Below are 25,184 nucleotides of genomic sequence, written 5' to 3'. Positions count from 1 at the left end.
TTGCAAAGGAAAAAAAGAAAAGGCACTTAAACAACCAAGCCCATGTGAGTAAGTTAATGATTTAATGTTCTGTGTGTCAGTTTTACTATAACCTCGTCATAGAGCATAAAGTGGCAGGCTGAAATATTTTCACTGTTTTATGAGCTCAGTTAATTAGACTGCCCATTTGATGAGCTCAGAGAAGGAAATAGCATGAACTGTTGTTCAGGGAAGTAGAGGGCAGAGGTATACAAACCGTCAGTGGACGCATTCAGAAAGCACATCTGTCATTTGGTGCATTCTTATGGCCACACTGGTAACCTCCTGCAGCCCAGAGACAGACGAGCTTGGGGGGTGGGCAAGAAGGTGAGGAAAGAAAAGGGAGATGTGGCTTTGACTCTAGAACTGTCTGTCCCCAAGTAAGAATACAGCCATGGAAATCACTATCTGTATGATGATAACAAACTAGCTGCCCTTTAGGCGGCTTAGTCAGCCTCTCACTTGAAACTAGACTCGTGGAAGCAAAGTAACTTACCTCAAGCCCCACAATAGAAGTGGCCGTCACAACTGTTCTATAGATTAAGGGTACCATATAAACAGGACAGGCCTTGCCCCTAAGGAGGCGGTAGTAATGCCACATGAAAATCCTACTGGCGGGCGTGGTGACGCACGCTTTTAATCCCAGCACTCAGGAGACAGAGGCAGGCAGATCTCTGTGAGTTTGAGGCCAACCTGATCTACAAAGCGAGTCTAGGATAGCCAAGATAACACAGTGAAACCCTGTCTCAAAAAAAGAAAAACAATCCCCCCCCAAAAAAAAACCAATGCAACTGGTGTTATTGCAGATGACATCTTTACCTGCTGATGTGTGTACACATTCTCTCACCTTGCTCAGCTTTGACCAGGAACCTGACGCTAGTCATGCTTTGACAGACATTTGTAAAGAAGCCCTGAAGTACCACATGATGTTTAGGTTTGTTCTCTCTTCAAGAAGAGCTAAGCCCTGGCCTGGAAGGGAGCAGTGGGGCCCTCTGAGTGAACCCCACTAAGCAGATAAGGAGAGCAGCCGAGAATGACCTCCTTAAGTAACTGCTGGGAGGGCGAAAGAGAGAGCTGGGCCCAAGCACTGCCTGTCTCCAGGGTTAGAAAGCTAGCTCTATCTGTAACGTCCCACTCATTAATGTTAATTACTTTCTGGCTCCTGGGCACAGCCCCGGCGGGGGGGGGGGGGGGGCAGGGGGGGCAGGGGGGGGGCAAGCACATCCGGCTACGAGCTAGCAACTGGTGGTGCTCCTGGGAGCTCTCTTATTCTAAGCTGCAAAGTGCCATGGGGCTACTTTGACTCCATGTTTTCTTTTTTTTTTTTTTTTTTTTTTTTTTGAGACAGGGTCTCAGTCTACCCCAGACTGGCCTGGAATACACACTGGCTTCTCGTTCTTAGCAATCTTCTGCCTCAGCCTTAGCCTCTTCTGTCTCCTGAGGGCGCCTAGTACATTTTAAATGTTTTTAAAATCGATAGGTATCTTCCAAAGGACAGTTAATACATTTTTATAAATGTTAAGTCAGAAATACAAAATTCCCCACAACTCTTTCCATTTCGTATTTATTTTCTTTCACTGTACATTTTACATTGCTAAATCAGAATGGGTACATAATTTTGTAAGTTTTGCAATTAAAATGATCCTAGACTACTTTTCCATGACCTTCCTAGCTCAACTGTTTGTTTAGTCATTACACGCTGCCTCCTTGAGTGATGGATTACAGGTGTGGGACACAGTGCCTGGCTTCATTCCCTTTTTAAAAGGTGAGTTTCACAGTGTCTACCATCATGTTTTATCCTAGAGAAGTCAGGTGTGGTGCACACACTCGGGTTGTCTTTCAGCCCCAATCACAGATGCTGAGTCATATGCCTCTCTGTGACAGCGTGGAAAGTGGTGTTGCTTTCCATGACTTTCTATAGATTAAGGGTACTATATACAGCCTGGAGCTCTATCTTGCTTTGCCTAAACTTGCTGTAAGTTAGTTATTTAACAAGACATCTTTGGCCTTTCCTGAAAGTATCTCAAAAGTACTTAAAGTTTTCACAAAGCATACAGCTGAGCCCAAGTGAAAAGCCTTAGTAAGTGGCTACTCTGGGAGACACCACATATGGATACAGAGCCCCAGGCCTACAAAAAACCCCTAGCAGTAAAATGCTTGCCAAGTGTCTTTTGGCTTAGAGCAGTTATGAAAATTGGTATACTATGTGGGACTAGCTAAACCAGAAATTAAACACTACTATGTTAGCAGAATTGCTCCTCGTCATGGGTCAGGAATGTAGACAGTACTTTTTTTTTTTTTTTGGTCACGATTGCTGGGGTTCCCATTATTTTAAAAGGACTTGGTCCCTAAGAATTTGAGCCCTTAAATAGTTTACTGTCCCTCTAAACCTAAGGAGGATGCCATGAATTGGCCCGAGTTCTTACTTTCCTAGTCAGGGCAGGTGATAGATTTCGGGGTGTGTGGGGCTGTTGTTCTTAAGAAAAAAGAAAAGTGTGGCTTGACTGGATTTTCTAGGTCTTTGGGGGAAAGTTATGAATGAGGATAGTGAAATCTATTATCTAGATAGCTAGACCATAGTTAAAGGTTCTAAGTAAGGTTAGGTCCATTCTGAAGTTGAACCTACATGAGGCTAGAAATTCATTGTCTGCCCAGTGTTTTATTCTCACTTGATGGCCTGATAGAAGGAGTTATTTATTGCTCTGACCCTGGGCCATGATATAAATTTCTTTGCTTTTCAGCTTTTCCCATTTTTTTTTTAAACCTAGAATGATTATGTCTGGCCTGCCTGCCTCTTGAGATTGCTATGGGAATCAAATGAGATGTTGTAAACTATAAAATCTGATAAGTTTAAGGTAGATGCAGCTATCAATCACTGGTAATGACGATGCTTGGAATACTGCCAGATAGCCTCACACATCTGCGCTGGACCCTGTGGGTGTGTCAGGCTGGGATTTGATGAAGTGATGCCAGTTCATGCCAGTGATTTGTTCTCTGACGTCATTATACTGCCTGCTGCTGTGTAGCTAAAACTGGTGTTCTAGGTTCACAAGGGAAGACTGTCCACAGAAGCAGGTAGGAAGAGTCCCTCCCACATCTCCTGTGCTATTGGAACACATTATACTAGTTTGTAAGCAACCATTTCCATGGACCAAAGTCAAGTCTGAGACCAGGAGAGCATCTTCCTCATTTATTTAAAAGCACAGGCATGCACTACATGTGGTCTGGGTTGTATGGAAAAAGTTTGCTTGCAAAGGGTTAGCAATACCACTTACCACGATGTCACAGAGAGACATATGACCCAGCATCTGTGATTGGGGCTGAAAGGCAAGCAAGTGTGTGCACCACCACACCTGCCTTCTCTAGGATAAAACGTGATGGTAGACACTGTGAAACTCACCTTTTAAAAAGGGAACGAAGCCAGGCACTGTGTTCCACACAGTAATCCCAGCACTCAGGGAGGCAGAGATGGTGGGCCTTTGTGAGTTCAAGGCCAGCATAGTCTACAAAGAGAGGGCAGGACAGAGAAGCCCTGTTAGTGTCTTGATGAAATAAGGAGTTGTTAGAGCCTTGAGTGACAGTTTTGTTTCTGTTTTGTTGTTGTTGTTGTTCTTTGTTTGTTTTGTTTTTGTATATTCTCAGATCAATCTCATCCTTGTACCAATTTTTTAAATATTAGCTTTGGTAGCTACAAGTTTTCATTTCTTTAAGTGGCTGGGCATCTGACAAAAGGGACAGTTCTTAACCAGCTGATGGGGGAACAAAGTTATCGAGACCCTAAGTATTCAAGCATCACAATTTTCTATGTGTATTTCTTCTGTGTATCCCCCATGTGTGTCTGTAAACCCCTGGTACGGAGTCACCCTCTCTCTAATCCCGGATGTGCTAGACTACAGCTGGGAAATATCAACCACTGGTGCTTCTTCTGTTAGAGAGAGTCACAACCAAATGGGGCAGCAGGGTGTCCCCGAGCCTGCAGCATGAGCATCACCCAGTAGCTTATTACGTATGCAAACTCTTGGCCCCACTTCAGCTCCACCGAGTCAGACCTGAGGGAGTGCAACGTTCGGCAATTTATTGAACAAGTCACTTAGGGTATGCTGATGCTTCCTGACATCTGGGGAGGGGGTGGCACTACGGTAGAGCTATATTCCCTCGGTGGCTCTTTGAAACAGTACGGGAGGGACTCATTAAGACAATCTCATTATTTTCATCTCCTGGGTTTTGATTGTAACTGTGAAATTTCAGATTAGATGGGACTTTATAGGAGATTTACTCTAATACTCCCTCACCCATTTTGCTCCCTCCTTTCTCTCATTCGTCTTTCTGTGCTAAGTCCTGTGCACTGGGGACGGAGGAAGCCACGGTTAACCCAGACAGTAGGTAGCCCTCATCTTCTCGGAGCTTGCTGGATGAAAGAGGGGCACGCCTGACATGCTCATACTAGCTATAAAAGGATAACCGCTGTGCTCTGTGATGCCACAGAGGATTTGCTAAAGGGATCTGAGTGAGTCTTCTCCAGAGTAGCCCAGCGATGACATAACAGCTCCCCTTTGGGGAATGTTTGACATCCTACTGAGGCCTATTTCACTTTGAGCTAAGCCTAGGTGTTAGGAATTCATTCCTTGTGCTGAGTGAGAGTCAGCCACACTCTATCTAATTCTGCCATCCTGGCTCTAGGATCTGAGTCTAGGCACAGCAAGGCCAAAGCAAATCTCATTCACAAGGGTACCTTCCTTCTGGATTTCTCTCTCCGAGGCTGTGAGATTTCTGCATTATGTTAGTCAAATTCAGAAATACTCTGCCCAGTTTTTTTTTTCCTCTTTATTTTAAAATATTTGCAATATATCTGGGTGTTTTGCAAAAGAGATCGTATGGCATGATAAGCTTGGGGAAGCAAATCTCAGAACCAACCTATGTCTTTGTTGTAACCCACACGTCTGAAGCCCAGCCTCACTTGCTTTGTGTTGGGCCTCTGACTCACACTGATCTCACGAAAGCCAGACTACGGGCAGTCTTCAAATTTAGCACTTTACAGTGTTCATACCTTACCTGGCAGACTAGTGTGTGTTTGAAGACAAGATTTCCTCTTCTTGTAGAATGTTCAAATGTGCACAGATATACAACATGCCAGAAATAGAAGAGAAATTAAAGATTAGGATTTCACCAAAAAAAAAAGAATGCACTTAACCAGTCTTTTGTTGCAAACCTACAAGTTGTAGGACACGTGCCACATGATTTTGTGGTTGTGTTTTTGGAGTAAGTTTTAAGTTCACTTCTCCATATTATATTTAGATTCAGATTCTGTCATCTAGTCAACTGTGGAAACCTTGGAGTTAAAAACTATCTCCATTTTGCCTTTATATCCTCTGGGCCTACCGCAATGCAATTCGTGATGTGTTAGTGGGCAAATAAGATTTGATATTTGCTGTATTATGTAGATAGATGTAGACGTTTCCAAGGAGCTGACAATGCGTGAAGGTACGCTTCAGATTTCCCTCTATGATGTTAATAAACTCGGCTCCTTAACAAGCACTCATCACTTGTTTTAATGGGTTTTGCTGGGTCCATTGGCATCATCAGCCAACCTGAACTCCTTCAGTGTGTCAATCAAAGTCATGCAAGCCGTTGGTAAGTGCCTTGCTGGAGTCTAGACACAAGAAGTCTTCAACAGCCTTCCAATCAGCTGATCTGATATGTTTATCTGAAGGAAATGAGGCCGGTCTGCCTTCGCTTCTTTTCAAGACCGCTGTTTCCTTTTCTCTGTTTGACAGCCTCTTAGTTTTTATTGACAAGCCAAGAATTCATGAGGTGACTGCTCATGGTTCATCTATGTGGTTTTCTTCTGTGTGGTTAAGAGTTTTCACAAAACAATTTTCTTCACTGGAGATGATTTTTTTTTAATTGGTTGAGAAGTATTTTATCTTCTCCGAGTTCTTGTGTTTTTGTATTCTCACCTAGAGCAACTAACATTGGACTTACATTTTAGTGTAATTTCTCCCTTCCTTCCTTCCTTCCTTCCTTCCTTCCTTTTTTTTTTTTTTTTGTTTTTGTTTTTGTTTTTGTTTTGAAACAGGGTTTCTCTGTGTGGCCTTGGCTGTCCTGGGCTCACTTTGTAGACCAGGATGGCTTGGAACTCACAGAGATCCGCCTGCCTCTGCCTCCCCAAGTGCTGGGATTAAAGGCGCGTGCAACCACGCCCAGTTAATCTAATGCTTTTCTAGGATATGCTTCAAGGATGTCTGGTAATTTAAGAATTTCTTCTCAGTACCTGAGGTTAGCCCCTATAATGTAGCAATGGATATCCTTTTAGGCTGGTCATATATAAATAGTTTTTAAAGCAAAAAGCACTCACTGCCATTATTAGAGTGAGCACCAGCTATTATTAGTTCTAGTGAGGAACTTTATATTAATTTGTCTTTAATTTTAATAATATAAATTCATGGTCTGTTTAGACCTTGATTGGACAGTTGTAAAATGAAGAGTTTAGGGTAGATAATGTCTGGCATGTGATCAAATTCCTGAATTATATGATTCTAAACTTTGCAATGAAACACCCCTTGAAAATAACGTCAGCTGGATGTGGTGGCACAGGCCTTTAATCCAGCAACAGGGAGGCAGAGGCAGGTGGATCTCTGTGAGTTTGAGGGCAGCCTGGTATACAAAGTAAGTCCGGGACAACCAAAGCTACACAGAGAAACCCTGTCTTGGGGAAAAAAAAAAAGGCCTTCAAACATTAAACTACAACACACACACATACACACTATGTATTATATAGAATATATATTACATAATAGTGTGTGAATTATCTCAAAGTAGTTTTGAAGCAGTAAAATATAAGCTTAGAAAAGGATCTGGAAAAAAAAGAAGGAAAAAAAAGAAAAGAAAAGGATCCAGAGGTGGGTGGGCCTTGTCCATCCTCTAAGCCTAATCTTTTGCAAGCTGGGGGTTTTATAAGACAGTTTCTAATCCACAGTAGTGACTCAACAGATCGTGGTCTTCTTCACCACACAGCAGCTCTTCCTTGTTCTAGATAAAACACAGGACAAGCGTCCTCACTGGAGCTCACCTAGCAGGACCCTGGGAACTGCCACTGAGGACAGTTTAGAAGGGTCTGTGGCTAAGGGAACCACAGCAGCCCTGGAAATGCTATTACATAACTTGGCCAAAATCACTAGGCAGATCAGCTAGCATGACTTGGTACAGGTTGTCCATAAAATAGAATTAGAAGGTGGCTTCCAAGCCCAGCTCTGGCCGAGCAGCAGGAGTCCCAGCACACACTGACTCCACAGGCCTGGGAGCTTTGGGGTTTAGGCTAACTCAGGCATGTTGTAAATCTGTAGAAGCGGAAGAAACAAAAAAATGATGTGTCTCTGGCTGGACCCCTGAATAACTGTGCCCGAGAGGCCTAGGAAAGCAAAGCTCCCCTTGCAAAATCCTTACTCACTTCTTTCAAATAGGAGTTTTCCTTGCAGCTGCACGGATGAAGACCCAGGGAGAGACTAAGGCCGGCAGTGCATTCCTACACATTCCTTGGCCCAGGGGATACTGAGTGTTGAATGAACAATGTGTCTCCCACATGTCTCCTCAGATGCTTACGGTTTCCCAGGGTTTGTCTGTGCCCTGGACTCCATGAATGGTTTAACTGCCAACTGGATAGAAACGAAGAAAGCAAATCTAGCAGATTTTCTGGTTCCTGGGTGAAAGGGGCTATGGGACAGAATTGCTGTTTTTAAATGGTTGGGCTAGCGGGGCCTGATCACAGCAAGTTGTCACTTCATATGGATGCGCTTTAAAGGCTGTCCTAAACTCAAAAGGAGAAGTGCAAGTTCGGAGACGCTTAGGTTGGCAAGCATCTCATATGAAAAAAAAAAAAGTTTATGGATTTTATTGGATTTCAAGAAAGGCATGAGTCACCCGGATGCTGTGGCCCCATTAAAGGAGAAACCAGAAAGAGGGCAAGGCGCTATCCCTTCCTCTGAGAGCTGGGGCCAAGAGGATGATGAATTTAGAGGGCACCATTGAGGAGAAAAGAGGGTCAAATTAAAAAGATCCAAAGGGTAAACTGTTTAAAGAGTCCTTGAAGGAGGGTCAGTCCACCTGGGATTTAGCCCTTCCATATGGCAGGAGAGTGAGGACAACTGCCTCCCTCTGTAAGGGAGAGATCAGATGGCGTGTGTGCGCGTGGAAACATAGTCACTTGAAAGAAGGGGGCAATTTAAAAATTTTAAAATAATTAGAACCATTCAGGAATGGAAAGAACCATTTCCTTACCGTTCTGAGCTTCCTGCCACTGGAACTATTTGAGCCAAGGCCGAGAGAGCATTTGCTCTGACATTCTAAAGGTTCTCAGCACTGAAGAAGAACTCTGGGTCAGGGACCATGAGGGTCACACCTGATTCTCATAGTCTATGATCTAAGTAAGTGTGAATGCCAAGGCCACTTGGCTCTGACTCTGGCCAGCTGTGTGACCTTCAGCTAAGAAATTGACTCCTTCCCCCCAACTCACGCCCCCCCCCCAGCTTCCTCATCTGGCTTTAACAAATGGCTCAGTTGCTAAGTTGTTATCTGATCCCTTGTATAGTCTTAAAATTATAGCATGTGGGAAAAAGGAAATTCTGGACTGCTTGCTACCTGCCGTAAGTCTTCCTGCAAAGGGACAGCTTCATGGAGCAGCAGGGAGGTCCTGGAGGCCTTTGGTTTGCTTATTGGCAGGAAAAAAGGCAGTTGTGAGGAGACTATATGTTCTCCTGAGAACTCAACCAGGAAGCTGATCAAATAACTGGTCATCTGTTTTCTCTCGCACACCTGTACCGAGTTCAGCCTCTGCAAACAGCCGAAGAGAAACGGAGGTCACGCTCCCACTGTGCCGCACAGCTCTGTCCTTGGTTTGCTCACTGAGCTGGTGGTGACTGCCTTTTCAGCTTCGTTTCTGATCACCAGAACAGACACTCCCAGAGAACTTTATTCTGTAACAGATTTCTTCTTCATGTTTTTCATCAATCACTTTGTTTACTTAGTTTATAGGCTGAAAATCTAGCAACAAATTAGCAACGTACATCTTTCTCCCACTATAGGAAAGGGGATTTAAAATTTTCATTTTCCTAATGGTAAAAGCGCTGTGTCTCTCGGATTCCGTTTCTGACTGACTGTGGCTTCTCCTGTGGCCCATGTGGTTTCCTGTCCCTTCTCTTCTTCTGCCTGAGGTAAGGCGCTTCATTCCCACCCCATTCCATGCTCACTTTCTGACACCCTTCTTTGGCTTTTGTCTAAAGTTATTATCATTGTCTCCAAATCCCATTTCCTTCCAGTCTCCCCACCCCAAAGATCTTCAGCAAGGTACCCATCAGTACACATGTCAGTTTGTCTTGATGTAGACACAGAAGGCAACAGGCAGGATATAAATATCTCCTCCGATTACTGAGGTCAGCAGGGGAAGAAGAAAGCGAAGTCACTCTGCTTGTAAAGCACCGAGGAATTGAAGCCTGGCCATCCTTACTCCATCCGAACAGAGTCAAATTTTCTCTCATCTCTTTGTTTCCTTCGGTTGGAAATGAAACCAGCTGTTAAAAATCGGAGCGTATGAGTCATCTTGAAGCTCCACGTGGTAATTACAGTCCCCATGCCACTCTGTCCAGTCCTTCCCCAGTGTGCTGAGGCCCACATCGCAATCCCGCTGTGGGGAGACAGAGGACCACTGCTGGTATTGGCAAGTCTATAGGACAACCTTAATTTAAAATTTTTTTCTAATCCTCTGAGGTTAAACACTGAATGAGTTGCCAAGCCAAGAAAAATAACAAGAAAGGAGATACTTCAATTTGAAAACTTGATTTGTGGGATGGGCCAGGTTTTTTTTTTTCCCCAATTTTCCATTTTTGAGCAAATCTCTGTGTTGATGTTAGAGATGTCAGTTCTTCTTCTATGGTTTTGAAGGTGTCGCTCCTAGGCTTGCTCCGTGGTCCTCTCATTTATAAAGAATGTTTAGCTCTTGTAGATGCTGTGGCCTGAGCTGTGTTTTCTCCTTTAGGTGCCTGGTACTTTATAATCTGGTAAACCTCAAAGAAGGTAATTCACAGCCTGCTAGTTGGTTGTCACCTGCCAGGGCAGACGGATTCACTTAAGTTACGTCCAGTCCCCATAACAACCATTTCACTTTGACTGAGTAATTCTGCTGGGCTAAAGCTATGATGCCACCCATCTCCGCAGTGAAATGGCTGCCTTCATTCTAATAGCATCTACACATACAGATTCTAGATTATAGTTTCTAGCAAGGAGCTATGTGCTATATAGTAATGGAAGCTTGCCATTTACCTCCCTTCACGTCTCCTTTCTAGGTGTGGATTTCTTTACAAGTGGATTAGATGTGTGTGTGTGTGTGTGTGTGTGTGTGTGTGTGTGTGTGTGTGTGTTGGGCATGAAACATAATTAAATTTGGGACTAATGCATGCTAAGTGAGCTGTACTCTGAAAATGCCTAGTTAGATTATTTTTTAAATTTTAATTACATTTACTTATCGATTTATTGTGTGTTTAGGTGTGACTGTGTATGTGCCATGACATGGGTAAGGGGACAACTTGAAAGAGTTTGTTCTTTCCTTCAACCGAGTAAGTCTCACGGATTGAACTCAGGTCATCAAGCTTGGCAGCAGCAAACACCTTCACCCTGTAAGCCAGTGGTTTTCAGCCTGTGGGTCAAGACCCCTTCAGCAAACCTCTATCTCCAGAAACATTTACTTTACAATTCATAACAGTAGCAACATTACCGTTATGGAGTAGCAACAAAAATAGTATTATGGTTGGGGTCACCACAACATGAGGAGCTGTATTGAAGGGTTACAGCATCAGGAAAGTTGAGAACCACTCCTCTAAGCCATCTTGCTACTCCAAGATTATTTTTAAAGTTCATTTCCCAAGTGAAAATCTCCACATTTGTTATCATTTCCTCTATCAAGAGCTAGTTTTAGCTGGTGTGGTGACACATGCCTGTAATCCTAGCACTCAGGAGGCCGGGGCAGGATTATGGGTTCCAGGACAGCCTACACTGGGCTCTGCGTGTGCTGGGCTTCAGTGTGCGCCCCTCAGCAAACCCCAAGCAAAAGACCACAGGCTAGTTTTATGTGTTGGGTAGGAAGGTACATAATTCATTCTCTTTCTCTCTCTTTCTCTCTTTCTCTCTCTCTCTCTCTCTCTCTCTCTCTCTCTCTCTCTCTCTCTCTCTCTCTGTTTTTCAGGACAGTGTTGGAACTAAAGGCATGTGCCACCACCGGCCAGCAGGAAGGCACACAATGTGACTTATGGAGTTTCAGGCATTATTCAACCCCAGCTGCCCTCTCCATACTTTAAATCCCTCTGCTGGGCAGTCATTCCATTCCTCTGATAGATTATTTCTCAGATTTGACACCATTAACGTGCAATATCTTTGGAGGGGCAAACTCAGTCAAGTTAGGATGTGGAGTAGGACGCCTACCAGTTCTCACCTGGGTCCTCCACTCACTGTCTGTCTGACCTTAGGCAGTTAATTCAGCTTGCTTGGCCTTGTCAGTCTCATCTGCTAAGTGAGGTGATAACGATACTTTCCTCTGGGATTTTTGTCAGTCCTGAATGAAATAGGTGATGCGTTTAAATAAACAGTAGACTGCTATGAGCCATCAATTTACCGTTTCATTTGCATAAATTAGCATACTATGTAGACTTGCCTTTGACAGAAAGGGCTAATATCAGCTCACAAAGAAATTGGGCTTTAGTTTGAATTCAGATGCATCACAATGGATGGCTCATATGAGAAGTTTGTTTTTGGTGGCTTGCAGTCACTGGGTACCTGGGGAAAGCATTTGAGGCAACAGAGAGGGAAGGAGGGAGGGAGGGAGGGAGGGAGGGAGGGAGGGAGGGAGGGAGGGAAGGAAGGAAGGCAATGGTGGTCCTGACCACTTTGCTCAGTAAGTGATGGAATTAGCAGCTTGGAAGGTGAGTAAGCAGTGTGAGGTACACCTCAGCCGAGCTCCTGGTGGACCACCCGCTTATCCTTCTGTGTTCTCATAGTTTCATGCCTCATAATAGAAAATGTTCCCCCAATGGCCCATCACACTTGAAGAACCACAGAAAAATGCAAAATACCGCTCGTCTTTATTAAACGCCCCTTTTCTTTCTTTCAGATTACACGAAGCAGATGACATTTGAAGCCCAAGCCTTTTTACAAGCCGTGCAGTCCTTCCGGCAGGAGAAGGGTCACTACGGAGCATGGGAAACGATGGCTGGGGATGAAGTCCAGGTAACGCAGGGCTCAGAGCCATGGCTCCTCCCTCATCTGCGCGGTAGAGGTCCAGCCATTTAACGCATCGCATGGTCCACAGAAAGTTATATAAACAGATGATGTGGTTTCCAGGCCATGTCCCTAAGCTATCTAAAAGCATCTAGTCAGTGCGTTGTTGCGTACCTAGTATGAAAACCACCAGACCTGGCGCTCAGTAGGGCACCTCACAACGCTTTGCTTAGGTCTCTGAATCTGTAAGCCAGAAGATTGCTCACAGCGACGGAAGTGTTCTTTGTTGTTTTAGTGTTCAGAAGGCTTCCCCTCTCTGATATTTTGCAGAAGTGCGTCTATTTGAAACTTTGAGTAGATGAAAAATTTACAGTATTTTATGCCCCAAAGCATAAGAAGTGGAAACCTAGCAAATAGACAGCATTTAATGTTTAACAGATATTTAGTAGAGAGACCTGTGTCCAGATGCTCTTGTGGGTGTTAAAAATGTTCAAATCCTAAGTCTGCTGACAGTCGTCAGAAGGAGTGGGAAGGGCAGGTAGTACGAGGGAACTGGGCTAAGCATAGAACAGCTAAGTGACTTGTGCAGCCCTGTGCATTCAGGAACTCCACTGGGCGCCCGCTCCAGGCCAGGCTTCGTGCTGGGTGCTTGTGGCTCAGAGCTCATGAGAGACAATAGTTCGTGCCGGCACAGATGGTGGTTTCATGTGGGTTACATGTGAGTGGACAGAGGACACAGATGACAAAGGAAAGCTGTCCTCTGCTCCCGATCCAGGAGACTAATGCAAACCCCGGAGATGGCCTAACACCGTTATCATCTCCTGGGGTTTGGCTATGCCACTTGCTTCATGTTTCCTTTCACTTAAAAATTTTAATCCAACGTCAGTTCCTTTCCACCGAAAACAAGAATTTAGTAGGTCTTTTCTGGGGTTGAGTGTTTCAGGGATTTTTTTTTTGTGTTTTCTATCCACTTTTTCCTTTAGGCTAACCTGTGCTAGGTGCTACTTAAAGCACCAGAGACCTGCATGGCCCTTTCCACGTTGTTCTCTTGGCAGTCATGACTCATGCTAGGATGGCAGGCCTTCCTGGTGATGGCTGTTTTAGGCAAAGGTCCAGGCAGAGCCGTGTCTCAGAGTAACTTGCCTGGGAGACTGTTCAGGTGAAAATATTTGACTGCTGGTAAAAGCATCAACGTATTTTTTGCTTGTCAATATGAGCTATGAGCACTGTCAAATGAAATCACGAGAGAAAGCAATCCGCAAAAAAATGTCAAGTAGCTGCAGGTACAGGTGTATTTATTATTCGCCTTTAAATTAGCCAGGTGGGTGAGAACGGCACATGCTTCCCAGTGCTGCCTGGTTCTAAGACCAGAAAATGTCCCACGTTTGAGGCCTTGCCTATTCCTTATTGACTCATTTTTATTTAAAAGAGCTTTGACCCTCTAAGTGGATACGCTCACCTACAGCCCTTCAGTAGCACAGGGGCCATGGACCCAGCGTGCAGTCAGAAGGGGCATCCTTGCCTAGCCTCACCCCCTTTTCACGGCTGCCAGTCAGAAAGGAAGCGCAGTGGTGTGACCTCAGTGTGTGTGCTCTGGTTGGTTTGGGAGAGTGGGTCTCAGCTTCCTTAGTCACATAATGGAGGCAGACACCACCATGCCCTGCTTGGTGTGTTCATTTTGATTAATCTGATGACACACTTGGTTTCCTACCATCTTCTCTTCCTTTTCAAAATACAAAATTAAGCCAGGCACGTTGGTATATACCTGTAATCCCAGCACTCGGGGGAGGCAGAGGCAAGTAAGTTCTGTGAGTTCGAGGACAGCCTGGTCTATAAAGCGAGTCCAGGACAGCCAAGGCTACACAGAGGAAACCCTGTCTTGAAAAAACAAAAGTAATAAAGAAAAAATTCAAAATTATAAACATTATATTTTTTTAGATTCCTTATGGTAAAACTCAGTGTGCCCTGTTTTACAAGGAAGTAAGAGGACCTTAATTGTTTTGTTTATTTATTTATTTGATTAGCTACCTTCCCTCAAAAATCCCACAGGCTTCTCTTTTCCATAAAGAGAGCTGGCCAGGGCAGGTAACACCAGAAAGGCCAGGAGAGGGACACAGAGGAGTCAAGATGAGAGGACGAAGGAGATAGTGTTGGCATGAGATGTGGCTGGGCTTTGGCACCAAGGGCTCTGCCAGCTTCAGGGTTATTCCCGACCCCTACCCCCCACCACCCTTGCAGCCTCTTGTCCCCTTCCCCCTTTCTTTTCTTTTCTTTTCTTTTTCCCAGACATATTTTCTTTTCAAGTCCCTAAGCTGTAAAATAGAAGCAAATTTCTTGGAACGTCGTGTGGGAAAGACCAGAGGAATATGAAAGCCCACCCAAATGGAATGTTGCTTCTCTGGCTCTTCTCAGATCAATTCACACTCAAGCTCAAAACCAACCCAGTCTCCTGAGGAAGATGAATTAGGATAACTGTGATTCTTGAGCTCAAGGCTTTTCAACCGTGACAGCATTTCCTGTTCGGTTTAGTCTCCATCCCTTGTAGCTCTCTTTCTTTATGCCATACTTGATAAGTTTTGGGCATAGGTTCCTAACAAGAACTTACCCACCTGGGCAGGATGGGGCCTGGGGACCATCAGTTACCTACTGAACAGAATATGTCAAGTCCCTTATAAGATTCCCCAGAAATAGTGACTCATCTCTTAATTGGACATGGAGAGTGATTAAGAAAGATGAACACAAGTCTCTTAGTGAACTTTCAAGACCTGTGCATTTTCTTCAATCTGCGAGGTGGATCCACAGTGAAGCAGATGACAGCCCTTCAGTCTGAGCCTTGCCTCACAGCTCCTTTCCCAGGAGCTCACAGGCCCAGGGGACCAGCCTGCTTGTCCTTTCCAGCCTGAATGCATTCCTGTTCAGTCCAGCTAGCCCGTCACACCCCGCCATAATGGCGCTCTGGAGACCGGCCAAGGCCAGTGAGCTTGTGGGGGTTTCCACTGGCTTGTGGCTGAGCAGTGAGCTCAGAGAGAGCTTCCTTAATCCCCAAAGGGTAATCTGAATTTTTATGGAAGGAGGAGGTCAGTTGTTTTGGATAAATATCATTTCAACTTCACAGACCAGATGTCTTGAGTGGTTGTGTGCTCTGCTGCCTGCTGCCGTTCTCAACCGTGTTGTCCTTAACACTTTTGCAGACCTCAGCCTGCAGCCTGCAGCCTGCTGTAGCTGCTGAGCTGTGGTCTTGAGTCTGGGCAGCAGAGCTACCCCAAGGCAGGGCCAGGGGCAGCGAAGGAAGGGTGGGGCCATTACGAGTGGACATGTGGAGTACTGTTCAGATCCGAGCGAGCATGAGCGCCGAGCAGCACAAAGTTTTAGGATAGATTTGGGGACATTCCTACAAAGCACTCCGAAAACTTTCAGTGTGCCCTCAATTCTGCTCAGCTCACAGATGCTGAATTGTTTCATAGTATTTGGTGCTAGTTTATCTTTCTTTTTGCTTGCCTAGCAGGGTCCAGATTTTTTTAACTGTCGAGCCAGCTTGGAGAGATTTCCTAATGATACCTTTCCTAGACAGTCACAGTATACCAGACAGTACATGGGTAATGAACAGTGCATAGCAACTCTCTAGCCCCTTTCTTCAGCTCATGGCTGCAGCAGAAAGTTACTGTAAAACACAATATTCTCTTCATCCCGTGGACAGGAACGGTTAAAGTGAAGGTTGGCATATCACAGGTTGGCATTTCACAGGTTGGCACTTCACAGTTGGCATGCTATTGAACACGTTTTCACCAGCCTAGCCTGGCTTTCAGGAAGCAGTGGGAAATGGCAGAATTATCCATCTGATGATCTAGAGCAAAGGAGCCACTTGCTCTCTTAAGGGACTCCATCTTCATGGCATTGCTGCAAAGCTGGATACCGGTAGCCAGTTTGGGGCGGTGGGGCGGGGAGGGTCATGTTCTAACAGGTCTCTGGGTTTAGTGTTGTTAACTGCAGAAAGAAGAGTGAGAGAAGAGAACATAAAAAATAATTTTAGCAATTTTTTGTTGGTTTGGTTTTGGTTTTTAATGCCATAGGCATTAGCCCAGGTAGCCGTGTGTCCCCAGAAGGAAATCTCTTCTCCTGGGAGCCTTCTAAACTATAAAGCAAAAATATTTCTCCCACCTAGGTCTCCAGCCTAGGAGATGTTTCTTTATGACATATGCCACTCCCCTTTAAGACACAATGAAACAGTGAAATATTTTGCTTACCGTGGTAAGCTTCAAAACAAGAAAACTGCAGCTTTGTCTTGGTTGGTTTTGTTTTGAGACAGGATTTGCCATGTAGCTCACACTGACCTGGGGATCCTCCTGCCTTAACTTTTGTTGTTGTTTTGTGGTTTTTTGTTTTGTTTTGTTTTGTTTTTGTTTTTGTTTTTTGGTTTTTTCCAGACAGGGTTTCTCTGTGTAGCCTTGGCTGTCCTAGACTCACTTTGTAGACCAGGCTGGCCTCGAACTCACATTGATCAGCTTGCTTCTGCCTTGGGAGAGCTGGAATTAAAAGCATGCGCCACCACACCCAGCTTAACCTCTTAAGTATTGGGATTATAGGCATGTGCAACCTCACCCAGCAAAAATCTGCGTTTTTATAAAACTTCTTTTAAAAATAACATTTATTTTAAAAATATCTAGGCAGCACCCCAGGTATGCACAGTTATATTCTTCCTCGGCCCCTGCACCCCACCCTCCCACCCCCGTCCACCCCCACTTTCTCCCTGGCATCAACAGTGCCTTTGGCTTTCTGAGCCTGCTTTGTTTTGGCATCTCTGTTTCCTGCAGGCTGTTCCCACTTTTGCCAGCATCAGCTTCTCTCTTGCCACGTTGGTACCATCTTTTCCTTCTTTACAGGACCCGTTAGCCAGCTTGGTCTCGTCAGAAGACGTTTAGCCAGCCACCTTGGAGAGCGTCTCTGGTTTTGTCCATTACCTTGGCTTTATCTCCCGTACCAGCCCCTCCAGCCCTTGGCACAGTAGCATCGATGGAAGGCAGTGCAGAGAGGGCTTGGAGTGCTCCGGCATGCTCTCAGCTCTTCCTCGCTCTGTTCCTCCATTTTTGTCCCTCCCTTCTGTAAGCATCAGAGGATGGGAAGCGTGTCTAAGGAACAGTAGGAGTAGAGAGAATGAGGCATGTGGAGGCTTGAGGAAGAGTGGGGGCCTAGGACCCCAGACCAGGCTCAAGCCATCGCGTTCAGACTGGATTCTCTCGTTTAACGATGCCTTATCTGCCATTGAAAGCTCTCCTCTCGTTCCAAATGCGTGAGGTCTTTTTAGTGTGAACATGAGGAGCGTGAATTTGAGGAAATTGCCTTTCCTGTTGAGATAACAGCAATAGAGAACGCCGGCAGGCACACTCCTGTCCCCAGGGGAACGTTGGGGGACAGTCACCTCCGAGACCGGGAACCAAGATTTTATGCGCTGATCATATGCACAGCCCTGAGTTCTGTTCCCAGCGTCAACACTCAAGGCCTCTCATTCTCCGCCTCCGCCCCCACCTCTGTTTACTTCAGAGCCTGTGAGGTCTCTAGTTGGCCACCATCCGCTGATGCCCATTGGGCGTCTCGTTTACTCTGCAGGTCCTGAGCAATCTGGTGATGGAGGAGCTCGTGCCCACCCTTCAGACTGACCTGCTGCCTAAGCTGAAGGGGAAGAAGAATGACAGGAAGAGGGCCTGGTTCGGAGTAAGTGACAAGGCTGCTTGGCAACCGCGCTGTCAAAATGAACGTTATCATCTCTTTACCTTTTTTTTTTTTTTTTTTTAGGGTGTTTGGTGGTGGTGTTCTTCTTAGGTAGAAAAAAATGTCTACCTTGAGGCAACTCAACCCCACTGACATCCGAACTAATGATGTCAGAGTTGAACCTGAGATTTGAGCGTGTGCTCTGTTTTGTTCATGCGCGAGACTGTGACGGGTCCGCCTCCCTCCCAGCCGTAACTTACTCAGTTGTAGATCATGTGCTGTTCCCTTTTGCAGCTCCTGGAGGAAGCCTACAGTCTGGTTCAGCATCAGGTGTCAGAGGGATTAAGTGCCTTGAAGGAGGAGTGCAGAGCTCTGACGAAGGGCCTGGAAGGGACCATCCGCTCAGACATGGATCAGATTGTGAACTCAAAGAACTTTCTAACCGGGAAGATCAGAGGTTGGTGGAACACCCCCTTCCTGCTCCTATAGAGATGTGCACACCGAGAGACTGTGCTGCCCCTGTGTGTCCATGAGTCTCACATGTGTGGATGCAACCAACCGCAGACTGAAAATGCCCAAGGAAAACACGTTTGCAGTGATCAGGTGCCAACTCCTCTGTTATTCCCCAAACAATACAGTGTGACAACTAGGTGACGTCTATATTGTATTATAAGTAAACTAAAGATGTCTTAAACCATAGGAGGTATATAGTTGGGTGTACACAGGTTATGTTAAAAGACTGTATCATTTGATAGCAGGAATTTTAGTGTCCCAGGATTTTGGCCTCCTCTGAAGTAGGGTTGGGGGGCAATATCAGAACTGATTGCCCTCAGATAGTATATTGGCTTCAGAGGAGAATTAAGCTGAGGGCCTTGATGAGAGACAGTAGGAGCATGCTGTGGTATTAGTAAGGGCCTTTTTCTTTTTTTTTTTTTTTACCCTGGATGCTTCGTAGACTCAAGGTGGATGGAATCTTGCTTCCTGTTTCATAATGTGCCTGTGTATTTTGATGACACAAGCCCCCAATTTTGGCTTAGGATCAGTAAATCTGTGTTTGTGGTGCCAAGTCAGTGTGCATATTGGCCAGTCAAGTGCCCTTGGAGGCCACTGGGCTTTTATTTGCCTTAGACTCCTAATCTGCAGTTTAAAGTGTGGGTGGCGAACTGTGGCCATCAAGATGGATCTGGCCCCCTAGACTTTGTAGGTGACGTCATATTGAACACAGCCGTGTTCATTCATGTGTTCATGGACTAAGCTGCTTTGTGTTACCACATCAGACCTGAGCTGTTGGAACCTTAAGTGGAAGCTTAAGGACCACGTAACCACAGATACTTATTGTCTGACCCTTGACAGACAATGGCTGGCCCACTCCACCCATACCCCACCCCCACCCCCACCTCCCCAAAGCCTTGGGTTGCTTGGAGGGGTCTATAGGATACTTTCTGAGGTTCCCTGTTGTCCTGTACCCAGTGCAGGGAGTATGCCAATGTTGCTGCGGAGGAAGGGCATGTAAGCTCCTCAGTGATAGTTGCTTCTCAGCCGTATTTCTGAATAGCTCAGGTGATTACTCACACATTGAACATTTGCTGAGTACCCTCTGAGCTAGTGATGGAGCTTGAGTTCCTGTGCTCCTGAGGCTGCCTGGCATGCTATCTTTTGCAGTTCACATCTTCTTTATATGACAGCCCATCATGTTTTAGAGCTCTTGGGATGGGTACCACTAAGAGGAGATTAGAAGATGCTTAGCTATGCAAGTGTGATGTCCGTGTGCCTGTTTCTGCAGTGCCTCCAAGGCCAGATACAGATTAGCATCAGTGTGATTTCTGTTAGATATGGTCCAGCCTCACGGCCAATCTAGGATGAGTGTCTGTTGCAATATATTATACCTAAAACTGCCAACATTCTGTTCTCTCAGACCCATCTGGGCCTAACTACCCAGGCTGAAATTAGACCTATCTCTTTCACATCATCCTCTGTGGCTCCCAGACTAGTAGTAGTTCCCTAAAAGAAATCTGGCAAGAAAGTAGCAGACAAACCTTTTTTAAAACAAAGTATCAGGCAGGTTCAGTGGAATTAACAGTCATTTTTAGCACTGTGGTCAGGAGGGAGGATGGTAAGTTCCAGGTGTGTGGGGGATGGGAAAGAAAGTGTGACATTGGAGAGAAAAAAAGAGGGAGAAAAGGGAGGGAGGGAGGTGAGAAAGGCAGAGAAAAACAAAAACATGTCAGACACATTTTAACTCGGCCTCTGGTTCTCCCCCTTTAAAACAAAGAAGGAGGCCAGCTGCATTGACGAAGAGGAGTAGATTTCAGGAAAGGTTTGGGGGCTTTAAGTAGTAGACATGATCCCAGCAACTCGTAGAGGAAAGCATTTCATTGGGGCTGGCTTACAGTTTTGGAGGTTTCGTCCATTATCATGCTGGGGAGCAGGGCAGCTCCCAGGCAGACATGGTGCTGGAGAAGCAGCCCACAGGTCTTCATTCAGATCCGAAGGTGCCAGGAAGAGAGAGGCCCTGGGTCTGACTTGGACTATTGAAATCTCAAAGCTTGCTCCCATGACACACCTTCTCTGACAAGGCCACACCTCCTAATCCTTCTCAAGTGGTGCCACTCCCTGATGACTAAGCATTAAAATATATGAGCCTATGGGGGCCGTTCTTATTCAAGCCACCACAGTGGGTCGTCCCTCCATTTCCCCCCATATGGCACTCGGGAGTAAAGCCATTGATCTGCAGTTCTGTTCTACAAGTGTCTGTTCAGCAAGGACTTAATCTGCTCAAGCTGAGCCGAGGACTGAGAGGCTCCAGGTCAACGCACTTACACACGGAGGACACGAAGCATTTTGTAGATGCTGAGACAGATGGAAGACATGATAAATGCTCCCAGAAAAACCAGAACAGAAAGGACAGAGGAACTCTTCAGGAGGGTACTGTTTTAGAGTGAGGTGGGTTAGAAAGTATGAGAAGTCCTCAGTCCTGGCCTCTTCAGGTATTAATCTAAGCACTCTGAAAATGGTAAACTTGTTTCCTCCTCCTCATCACCCCAAGGATAATGACTTCAATGATTGCCATTTCACAGGTGACAAAACTGAGACCGTGGTTAAGGTGTATTCCTGACATGCAGTGGGTTCTGACCTCAGCCCCACCAGCCCCAGCCTTCTAGACTTCTCAAAAGCTGCCATATGCAAGGAGGCTCTTTACTTAGTGTCATACCCACCTGGGTCATCACGACCTCATCCCTGTGTACTTGAAAGAGGGCACAGTGTATATATAGGAGATTCAGGTTTGATTCGGCCTGGGAGGGAACACCTGAAGGCCACGATTCAGGAAGTTTGGTGGTGGGGTCATTAGGTTGTCCCCAGGTATGTGACTTATGAATTAGACCCTGAGGACATGAGGAAACAGATGCTCACAAGCAGAAGGAAGGCAGGCCCAGGTGAAAGGGCACTGGATGACAGGATGGAGTCGGGGTGGAGCAGGCAGGGAAAGCTGAGGAATATGGCCCCATCACTACCCACCTCACCAAGGACATCCCAGCACTGCAGATCATTACTGTGTGTTGTCAGTGCTCAGGATTATTCTGGACCTCCAATTAGATGCCTTTCAAACAGTTCCTCTCACGAAGTTAATTAACTGACAGTTTCTTTTCTTGGCAAGCACTTTTGCAATTTGGTTTCAAACGAGTCCTTTTTTAAATTTACAAAACTCAAATGGTTTCATGTTTGAATATATCATCAAAAGGATCTTTCATTTATTCTTTGATTATTTCGTACATGTAAACAATATATCTTGATTTTATCTACATCCAACTGCCCTCTTTCACTCTCCCTCTGCATCCCCCTCCCACCTCCATCTTCATTTGTCCTCCCTCTCTCCCTCCCTCCCTCCCTCCCTCCTTCCCTCCCTCCCTCCCTCCTTCCCTCCCTCCCTCCCAGTAAACCACTGAATCCAGTTAGTGCTACCTGCTACAATGTTGGCTGGTCTTATGCAGTTCTTTTTTTTTTGACACCATTTATTTGTGAGTGTGTGTGCATATGTGTGTGTGTGTGTGCACACGCGTGTGCACAGGTATGCGCATTTCACATGTGTGGAGGTCAAAGAACATCTTTCAGGAGTCAGTTCTCTCTTTCTGCCATGTGGGTCCTGGGTGATCAAACACAGGTCGTCAGGTATGACAGGAAGTGCCTTCGTCCACTGAACCATCTTGCTGGCCTCCGTACAGGTCTTGAGCAGGTAACTACAGCACAGTGAGTTCACGAATGGGACAAAAGGTGGCCAGCTTTCTCTTTTTTTCCATATGTAAAGTGGAAGGGATGGACATCCAGGCCCGTTGGCTCTTCCCTTTTTAGTTCTGTGACATGTGACAGAGCTGTGTGACCCACTGAGTTTCTGCAGTGACTTGTCACAGTTTGATGGTGGGGTCATTAGATTGTCCCCAGGTATGTGACATTTGAACTGGTCCCTGAAGGGTTGCTCACAAGCAGAAGGGGAGGGAGGCAGGCCCAGGTGAAAGGGCACTGGATGACAGGATGGGGAGTCAGGGTGGAGCACACTGCAGTCAGGAGCAGGCAGAGAAAGCTGAGGGATATAGCCCCAGCGCTACCCACAGGGAGGAGGTTGTGATGGCCGAGATGGGTGTGACACTAAGTAAAGAGCCTCCTTGACATATGGCAGCTTTTGAGAAGCCTAGAAGGCTGGGGCTGGTGGGGCTGAGGTCATAAGCCTCTGCATGCCACCTCAGGGTGACAGGAAAACTCCTTAACCATGGTCTAAGTTTTGCTGTCTATAAAATGGAAATCATAGAATTGTTCTTTGGGTTATTATGGTGCTTAGAGTTGACACCTGAGGAGCCCAGGACCGCGTCCTTCCCAAGGCAGGATGAAGCTTGGGGAAGCAGACATCCTGGAGATGCTTTGGGTCTCAGAGCATCCATTGGGTTTCCAGCCTGATGATTGCCGGCAAAGGATCTAGACCTGCTCTGCCCTTCTCAACGTGCCCATGTGGCCATATAGCTGGGACATGGCCTGTGGACCCAGTTTTGCCCTAAGTCATGTTTTCCTTTGACCTTGTCCTTCCTCAGCAATGGTGGCTGAGCCAGCTGAGAAGAGCTGTGGGGAGAGTGTGCAGCCGTTCCTGGCGTCCATTCTGGAGGAGCTAATGGGGCCGGTGAGCTCAGGCTTCAGTGAAGTCCGAGCCCTTTTCGAAAAAGAAGTAGACGAAGTCAGCCAGAGCTTCCATGCCAGCCAGGATGGCGCCCAGCTGAAGGAGGTAGGAAAGCAATGGAGGGCAGAGGAGCCGCAGCCTGCCTCTCCTCTTTTCTTTTCCCTTCCACCCATGTATGTGGCATTTCTGCCATCAACCCAACAGACTCATCCATCCATCCGTTCATGACTAAATCCGCCTAATTTTCTTTACTCATGGTTTTAAGTTGCAAAAATAATGCTTGTACAAGTGAAGCAACCAACTCAAATATATAATTCTGTGTCCGTAAAGAGGCAAAATTAGTAGCCAGAATTGATACCTACTGCCCCTAGTCCCTCCGCCTCTATTCCCAAGCCATTGAATTGACTGATATAAACAGTCTGGTGTGCGTTTTCCTGCTTGCTTAATTTGTTCATATATAAGCATATCTTCGTATTTTAAGTAACAGTTGCTGCTTAGTTTCCCCAGCTTTAGACTCCTAATATAAGCCTATGCTGTCAAGCAGCAGTGGCACCTCAGTCTACTGAATCAGCACGTAGGGGAGGCCTGTAATCTGCTCGACTATGAACTCCGGAGGAGCTGGAATCTGCCGGCACAGACACTGACAGCTTGTTTTACACTCTCCATACCACTAAGGTGTTGGGGTGACTGTTTTTCCCCTTCCCTTCCTAATAATCAGTTAAAGTGTTTTTCTTTTTAATTGGCGCGTTGCAATTATACACAGTTAGTGGCTACAGTGTGACACTGTTACCCAGAGCTTTGATTGGCAGAAGCTACGCTCAGCCACCTGTCACAACATGCCAATAAAAGAAATGAGTAATGGTGAGAGGCAGAGGAAAGAGGTCTGTTCAATGTGCCCATCTTGGGAAGAAGAACAGATACAGGGGTCCAGAGACCCAAGTCTGTCTTCCCAGTGCTGACATGAGCTTCAGGCTTAGATGGAGGGAGAGCTGGGGCGGGGCCTTGATCGGAGCTCCTGGTCTCCTTGAGCACTGCCCCAGCTCTAACTCTTGAGGTTCCATGTAGTCTCCATCATTAACCTTTAAGGAGACCCATCTGGGTCCTGTGGGATGATCCCTTCTGCTCCAGGTGTAGGCTGGCCTGCGACGGTGACTGCCCTCATCTGTACTGTGGGTGTATCCTGGGAGATTCTTCTCCTCCTAGGACCCAGCATTGACTGTAGCTTTAGATCAATGACTTATCTCTGTGCCTTTGGCCAAAATAAAGTAGACAGGCAGATGCTAAGTGAAGGTAGAGATGCCAGCCTTTCGCCCTGCTCTGTTTACCTGTGGACCCACCTGAGGAGTCGGTGCTTTTTTTTTATTTAGCAAAAGCAGCTTCCACGTGCCTGTTTCAGCGGTTTATACATGTCGATGGCGCAGAATGATGGAGTCAGTAATTACCACTTCTATTCCCTTAAACGTTTTTCATTTCTGTGTGTTGGCAGCTCTTCGAGCTCATTATAGAATACATGATAGATTGTGGTAAGCCGTAGTTACCCTCCCGAGCTGCATTTTCCTTATTTCTTTATGTGCATACCCGCATGCATGATTGCACAAAACCAAGATCGTTTCCAAAATGCCTAGATGTTTCTTATTACAGTGGCGTGTGTGCATGCACATGCCTGCATGGGGATGGGTGGGTGTGTACATGGCTATATGTACATGGGTACCTGTGGTGTGTGTGTGTGTGTGTGTGTGTGTGTGTGTGTGTGTGTGTGTGTGTTAACTTGCCTTTAGTCCCTTCTGTTTCCTGGTACCACTCACTTCTCTGCAAATAACTATTACCACCAACTTGGCTTATGCTGTTCTGTACTTTCCTCCAAGAAGATATATAAAACAAACACACTTCAGAGCTGTTGTCTTACATTGTTTGCTTGTTAAAATATACAGTTATTTTATACAGTGTGCTGCTTATCATGTTTCTTCTTCAAAATGATTTCATGAAACTGTTTCCAAGGTAACTGCTGTAGTTATAAATCACATTTCATAATGACAGCATA

At 45.8% G+C, this 25,184-nt stretch overlaps 1 protein-coding gene across 1 annotated transcript in view; it reads left to right on the top strand.

The window, feature by feature from the left end:
- NIBAN1 (niban apoptosis regulator 1) overlaps window positions 1-25,184 on the top strand; it is a 154,284-nt gene that overhangs the window by 108,370 nt on the left and 20,730 nt on the right. The window contains exons 6-9 of the mRNA XM_084782130.1: window positions 12,170-12,285; window positions 17,881-17,985; window positions 18,277-18,439; window positions 23,061-23,248. Coding sequence (XP_084638256.1) covers window positions 12,170-12,285; window positions 17,881-17,985; window positions 18,277-18,439; window positions 23,061-23,248 — 572 coding nt within the window. The remainder of the gene's footprint in view (window positions 1-12,169; window positions 12,286-17,880; window positions 17,986-18,276; window positions 18,440-23,060; window positions 23,249-25,184) is intronic.

Source organism: Acomys minous (assembly GCF_964271855.1).
Source record: "Acomys minous genome assembly, chromosome: 1".
Classification (NCBI taxonomy): Eukaryota; Metazoa; Chordata; class Mammalia; order Rodentia; family Muridae; genus Acomys; species Acomys minous.
This window is presented reverse-complemented; position numbering and strand designations above follow the sequence as displayed.